This window comes from Acipenser ruthenus, chromosome 30, assembly GCF_902713425.1.
Source record: "Acipenser ruthenus chromosome 30, fAciRut3.2 maternal haplotype, whole genome shotgun sequence".
In the NCBI taxonomy this organism is placed as follows: domain Eukaryota; kingdom Metazoa; phylum Chordata; class Actinopteri; order Acipenseriformes; family Acipenseridae; genus Acipenser; species Acipenser ruthenus.
This window is the reverse complement of record NC_081218.1, coordinates 3,699,620-3,707,218: the sequence shown is the minus strand read 5'-3', so window position 1 is coordinate 3,707,218 and position 7,599 is coordinate 3,699,620. Positions and strand designations below refer to the sequence as shown.

General features: G+C 46.3%; 1 protein-coding gene across 1 annotated transcript in view; it reads right to left on the bottom strand.

Annotated features, from left to right (window-relative positions):
* Window positions 1–5,304: 5,304 nt before the first annotated feature.
* LOC117394938 (calpain-9-like) overlaps window positions 5,305–7,599 on the bottom strand; it is a 26,826-nt gene continuing 24,531 nt past the window's right edge. Inside the window, exons 19-21 of the mRNA XM_033993705.2 lie at window positions 6,709–6,825; window positions 5,995–6,053; window positions 5,305–5,806 (exon numbers count right to left, since the gene is read on the bottom strand). Of these exons, the coding sequence (XP_033849596.1) occupies window positions 5,780–5,806; window positions 5,995–6,053; window positions 6,709–6,825 (203 nt within the window). The 3' untranslated portion in view covers window positions 5,305–5,779. The remainder of the gene's footprint in view (window positions 5,807–5,994; window positions 6,054–6,708; window positions 6,826–7,599) is intronic.

The following is a 7,599-nucleotide window of genomic DNA, read 5'->3' as shown; positions in this document are numbered from 1 at the left end:
AAACTATTTATTAGTAACAATATTGTTACTAATAAAATAGAGGATCCAGTGTACTCTAATCACAGTGTCCCTGCAAAGCCTCACCATGTTGTAATGGGTGAAGCTGCCAGGACAGTTTATTTTAGTTAAAAATAAACCCTGAAAACAAAGCCCTGAATACAAGCAATCTTCACTCTGACCTGATGCAAAGGTGAAATCAGGGAGCAGTTCCTAAACAGATATCGGGCAGGTAATACAGGTAGTGCATTGACAGTATTTTATTATTCAAAAGCAGGGGGCAAAATAAGTGTGTATCCTCTTCACAAAATCGAAACCAGAAGATTAGATAGCTGTGAGATTTCGCAGACCTGTCAACACAGCTCTTTCCTGCTTGTAGTTTCAAAGCCTCTTTTACCCATCTCTTATCCAAACACGCTTCCCCAGCTCATTAAAACAGCAGCCCAGTCGCAGAGATGGTATCCCTGGATACAGACCTGTTTAATCATGTCAGAGCCGCTCTCCAGCACTCCAGAAAAAACCCAGTGTCAGCAAGGCACAGGGAATTCTGCACAGCTCTTCTCACTGTCTTGTCCATTCAATTGGGTGGAGTGTATCTGAAGAAAGGTATCTGTTCTCTCTCTCCCTCACTCTAGTTCTTTTTTTGAGATCGGTCGCGCAGAGAAAGCAGTGTTACACTCTAAAGATGGCTCTGTTGCCGGGGGCAACCACGCTTCCTCAAACTGCTGTGGTCTATCTGTAGCAGAGAGGCCTATAAATAGTCAGTGTGAGTGGGAGAGAGAGGGCAAGAAGAGCAGCAAGGGAGAGAACGGGAAGAGGAGAGGGGGGGGGAGGAAAGGGAGAGGAGTAAGGGGAAAAAAGAAAGAAGGGAGAGGAGTGATGGGAGAGAGGAGAGAAGGAAAAGGAGGGAGGAAGGATGGAAAGAGCAGAGGGAGAAAGGAGAGGTGGAGGAGAAGATAATTGGAAAGGGGGGTCGAGAGGGGAGAAAAGAGGGAGACAAGGGCAGTGTGGAAGAGGGAAGGAGAGAAGTCAGAATGCATGAGGTGGAGGGGGATTAGAGAGAGTGAGTGCTAGAGAAAGGGGGGGGTGTTAGTCGTGGGTATGGGGGGGGGGTACATTGGCGTCATGACGTTAAGTCCCTCACGTCAGCGAGACAAGAATAGAACCTGGCTGCTGATCTGAGGGAGAGAGAGAGAGAGAGGGGGGGGATACTGAGACACACACACTGAGACACACACACACACACTGAGACACACACACTGAGACACACACACACACACTGAGACACCACACTGAGACACACACACACACACTGAGACACTCACACTGAGACACACACACACACACTGAGACACACACACACACACTGAGACACACACACACACTGAGACACTCACACACACACACTGAGACACACACACACACACTGAGACACTCACACTGAGACACACACACAGAGCACACACACACACTGAGACACTCACACTGAGACACACACACACTGAGCACACACACACACACACTGAGACACTCACACTGAGACACACACACACTGAGCACACACACACACACACTGAGACACTCACACTGAGACACACACACACACACACACTGAGACACACACACACACACTGAGACACTCACACTGAGACACACACACACACACACACACTGAGACACTCACACTGAGACACACACACACACACACACTGAGACACTCACACTGAGACACACACACAGAGCACACACACACACTGAGACACACACACACACTTGAGACACTCATACTGAGCACACACACATACTGAGTCACACACACACACACTGAGACTCACACTGAGACACACACACTGAGACACTCACACTGAGACACACACACACACTGAGACACTCACACTGAGACACACACACACACACACTGAGACACTCACACTGAGACACACACACACAGAGCACACACACACACTGAGACATACACACACACTGAGACACACACACACACACTGAGACACACACACAGAGCACACACATACAGACACAGAGCACACACACACACAGAGCACACACACACACACACACACTGAGACACACACTCACACTGAGACACACACTCACACTGAGACACACACACACTGAGCACACACACACACACACACACACTGAGACACACACACACTGAGCACACACACACTGAGCACACACACATACTGAGACACTCACACTGAGACACACACACACACACACACTGAGACACTCACACTGAGACACACACATACTGAGCACACACACACACACTGCACACACAAACAGAGACACACACACACACTGAGACACACACAGAGACACATACACTGAGACACACACACACAGACATACACTGAGACACACACACACACTGAGACACACACAGAGACATACACTGAGACACACACACACACTGAGACACACACACTGAGACACACACACACACTGAGACACATACTGATCACACACACACACTGAGCACACACAGACACGCACACACACTGACACACACACTCAAACTGAGACACGCACACACACACCATCAGGGTTCAGCATTGCTGGGTGGGCTTGATCTGGACTACAGAATCCGTCCAGCCTTCCAGAGTAATCAAGGGACCCACAGGGTATACCAGGAGAACATGCCCACACCAGGGTATACCAGGAGAACATGCCCACACCAGGGTATACCAGGAGAACATGCCCACACCAGGGTATACCAGGAGAACATGCCCACACCAGGGTATACCAGGAGAACATGCCCACACCAGGGTATACCAGGAAAACACACCCACACCAGGGTATACCAGGAGAACACGTCCCACACCAGGGTATACCAGGAGAACATGCCCACACCAGGGTATACCAGGAGAACACACGCACACCAGGGTATACCAGGAGAACACACCCACACCAGGGTATACCAGTAGAACACGCCCACACCAGGGTATACCAGGAGAACACACCCACACCAGGGTATACCAGGAGAACATGCCCACACCAGGGTATACCAGTAGAACACGCCCACACCAGGGTATACCAGGAGAACATGCCCACACCAGGGTATACCAGGAGAACACGCCCACACCAGGGTATACCAGGAGAACACGTCCCACACCAGGGTATACCAGGAGAACACGCCCACACCAGGGTATACCAGGAGAACACGCCCACACCAGGGTATACCAGGAGAACACACCCACACCAGGGTATACCAGGAGAACACGCCCACACCAGGGTATACCAGGAGAACATGCTCACACCGGGGTATACCAGGAAAACACGTCCCACACCAGGGTATACCAGGAGAACATGCCCACACCGGGGTATACCAGTAGAACACACCCACACCAGGGTATACCAGGAGAACATGCTCACACCGGGGTATACCAGGAAAACACGTCCCACACCAGGGTATACCAGGAGAACATGCCCACACCAGGGTATACCAGTAGAACACGCCCACACCAGGGTATACCAGGAGAACATGCTCACACCGGGGTATACCAGTAGAACACGCCCACACCAGGGTATACCAGGAGAACATGCCCACACCAATTGGTTAGACAGACATGTCTTAATAAAGTGGCCACACAGAGTAGGTAACCCTCACTAGATCAGCCACTGTCTTCACAGTGAAGTGTTTTATTTCCAAGATGTCCTTACTGCTGCTTCCTGGTACCTAATCACCTCAGGTGTTTCAATCTCCAATGGTCAAGCTGCAATCAGATCATGTGACCTAAAGCAAACAAACCAGGATGCAGCAGTTCATTTACAGCATTGCCTGCATCACCAGTGTCGTGCCACTGCATATCCTAAACAAATACATACAAATATCAGGTATGCATGCAATAATAGGGGGGCACTAATAACATTGCTTCAAATGTCAAATGTCAAGGGCAGCAGTGTGGAGTAGTGGTTAGGGCTCTGGCCTCTTGACCGGAGGGTCGTGGGTTCAATCCCTGGTGGGTGACACTGCTGCTGTACCCTTGAGCAAGGTACTTTACCTAGATTGCTCCAGTAAAAAACCCAACTGTATAAATGGGTAATTGTATGTAAAAATAATGTGATATCTTGTAACCATTGTAAGTCGCCCTGGATAAGGGCGTCTGCTAAGAAATAAATAATAATAATAATAATAATAATTTTAAATGCTTTTCTGCATCCCCCTTACTGTTGCATGGTGTCTACATGGTTCTGTTGCTCCAATATTGATCCTTATCATTTTCTATAAATCTACCTGACTTTAAACTGCTTTGACATTGTCTGCAGAATCCTAAGTACCAGGCACTGAAGAGCCGTCCTCATTCATTTCAAATCTCAACATGAACGGACTCCTCAGAATGGCTGCAAACACCATCAAATATTAAATACAACGCTATTAAATGTGACTCTGTAATAAAGCTCATAGGAGAACAATACCGGAAGCTGAGATTCCCTTGGAGGTCGGCGGTGAGGAATGGAAAGTCCACGTGTCTCGCTCCACCTCCCCACCGAGGGTGAAGGGAAATGGGTGCGTTTCCTGCTGCCGCGGCTCCGGATTGTGGCTGGGGTGATAAGATCTCTCACTTCCAGTTCGCTCCGCCGCTGCTAAATATACCAGCTCAGGAAACCACAAAGCGAGGGAGGGACCCCCGAACACAATAGTATAAGAAAAGTGTGATCAAGAAGGGTCCCACCCATCAGGGCTCATCCCTTAGGACACCATTCACCCCAACTGGGCATACCAAATTAAATAGAACAGAATTGTTCTAAATGCTCCAAGTGTTTTAGGTACTTCACCTGCTAGGCTATTCCATGCATTTCGAACTCTCTGTTTAGAAGTGCTTCCTACCTTCTGTTCTAAACTCTCTCTCGTCCTACTCTCTGTGCTAAATAAAGAGTTTATCTCGACCATTTAGGTGTAGTTTATAACATCACCAGGACCCCATTCGATTCGATGTGTGTTATTCTGAAGAGACTCCTGCATGCAGAACCATTAGCAGACCACTGCATTACCAGCACGATTGCACAGACAGCGCTCCTGGTAGGCTTGCACACGGGACGTAAATATTACAACAATTCATTTGCACACGCAAAACTGGAAAATACTCAATATTGCAAAATGCAAAAAGAAAAACTAAAAGAAACTAAATCAATTTGAGTCACAAACACTGAAAAAGACTTCATTAAATGCATTTGTTTCTTAGTATTTCCCCAATCTATCAATTTAGCAGAAATATCTTCAAATCAAATAAAGTGGTCTAAAAGCCAAAGAGCTCATAGAAAACAAACACAGCTACTCCATTTAGGTTAGAAAGAAAGGTTGTAGATGTATTGCTAATAATATGAAGAAGGTATACAGATACACACTAACCCAGGAGGATACATTGCAAATACAACACAGCTGCGATTTCCAAGGCAGCCAAATAGATATTTTGAATACATATAAAATGTTAATTACATGCAGGTAGATTTAAAAACAAAAATGATACGAACTTGAAAATGCACATTTGCACAATAAACAGGATTCAATGTGTTTTAAAAAGGTGAGCGATTACAGCCCTTGCAAAATAAACATTAAAAAGAAACAAGCCTACTTCTAGCATTTTATCTGATCCTATGCATGTACTTCGCAGTGCTGACAGTCTGAATATCCATTCTGAGTGTTATACATTGTGCTGGCAGTAATGTCCTAGCTATGCCCACCACCACATCCCCAGCTCCAGTGAAGTTTTGAAGCTGCTGTGTTCAGTCTGTCTTGCTGGCTTTCTTCCTTTTCTCAGATTCCAATAAACTTCAGCAGCCACTGTGAGGAGACAACAATCACACAGCGATAAGCATTGCAGTTCAGTCTCGGTGCCTCAAGCCTGCCCTGGACTGGAGGGAGCACCCTTTCTCTTTGGGGGTGAGGGAGGGAGCAGTTCAGTCTCCATGGTATTAACTTAACCCAGTGCGCCATTTAGACCCCCAAAAAAAGAAACTTAGACCGCTTACCGTGTTGATGCCTTGTTGCTTCACCTTTGTGTTTATCTTTGCTTCCGATTCAAACAGATCTGATGACAAAGCACAATACACCATGTTACACACAGCACTGGAGTTCTCGAAGAAGAGTTAAGATCATCATTATTAATCCATACTGTATCAATATATCTTTGACAGAATTACTTGCCCCCTGCAGCACTCCACCCTCGGTGGAAAGAAGACATCCTGAAAAACTGTTCTATGTGGTATTGCTTACTGATTCCCAGAAATATTGCATTGAACAAATGTAGTCATTCTTCAATCCACTAGGGGGCAGAGTGTTACAGGGGGCAGGTAATGTTTATACTCTGGTGCACCAGCGGTACTTAGAGAGATGACATGTTTCAGAGCTCTATAGAGGCCACAGGAGAGCTTTCGATTATAAAAAGTCCCCCAGGATGTGATGACTGGTACAGAAAATGATACCAAGTGATTGTAAACAACAAGAAACCACATTAGATCAGAGAGCCGTGATATTCGTCCTAAACCAAATTGCTTCACAGAGTGTCTCTATGCACAGCACCCTCCACGTACCCTCCAGTTTTCTTTTTTTTTTTTTTACAACAGTTAAACATTTAGGCAAAATGTAAACATTGATCACTTGGCAAAAGTTTCAATATTTAAACTCTAGACCAGTAACAGCCCCAAAAAGGAAACCAGGGTTAGAGATATCTCTCTTAGCCGCACCGAAGAGTTTGCGTAGTTTAGCCACAATGTTTACGAAGTCGTCAAAGGTCACGCAGAGGTCATCGGTCCTGTGTCGAAGCCACAGCAGCTGCATGGTCCTCGAGTCCAGCTGGAAACCTGCAAGGGAAACAGCATGTTGTCAGCACACTGCCCCTAGAGGTGGAGGACTGCTACTGCACCAGCAGCACAGGCACTTCACATGATCTTCAGTGGCAGTGCATAGAGGCAGTGGCACGACAATGGCAATGCAGAAGGGCCAGTGGTACTGCCGTGGCAATAGTTCTGTAGTGAGGGGCAATGGTAGCACAAGGCAGCTACAATGGCGTTGCACTAACTACAGCCTTCCTGAATAGTCTTTAATGGCAATACAAATGGTTCTGTACTGAGGGGCAATGGTTCAGGATGAGACCAAATAACCCAAACGAGCCCCCAGAATTGTGGAAGTCTGGAACCAACTCCCCAGTAATGTTGTTGAACATTACTGGGGATCCTTCAAGAAGCTGCTTGATAGGATTCTGGGATCAATAAGCTACTAACAACCAAACGGGCAAGATGGGCCGAATGGCCTCCTCTCGTTTGCAAACTTTCTTATGTTCTTATGTTCCGAGTGAAATCACCACAGAGCCCTCATGCTGTATTCTGTTACTTTAACAATATGGAAAACAATATTTAACTCTGGACCACCGAATATGACAAAGTCATTCAATGCTACATCTCTCCACACTTTTTATTATTATTATTATTTATTTCTTAGCAGACGCCCTTATCCAGGGCGACTTACAATTTTTACAAGATATCACATTATTTTACATACAATTACCCATTTATACAGTTGGGTTTTAACTGGAGCAATCTAGGTAAAGTACCTTGCTCAAGGGTACAGCAGCAGTG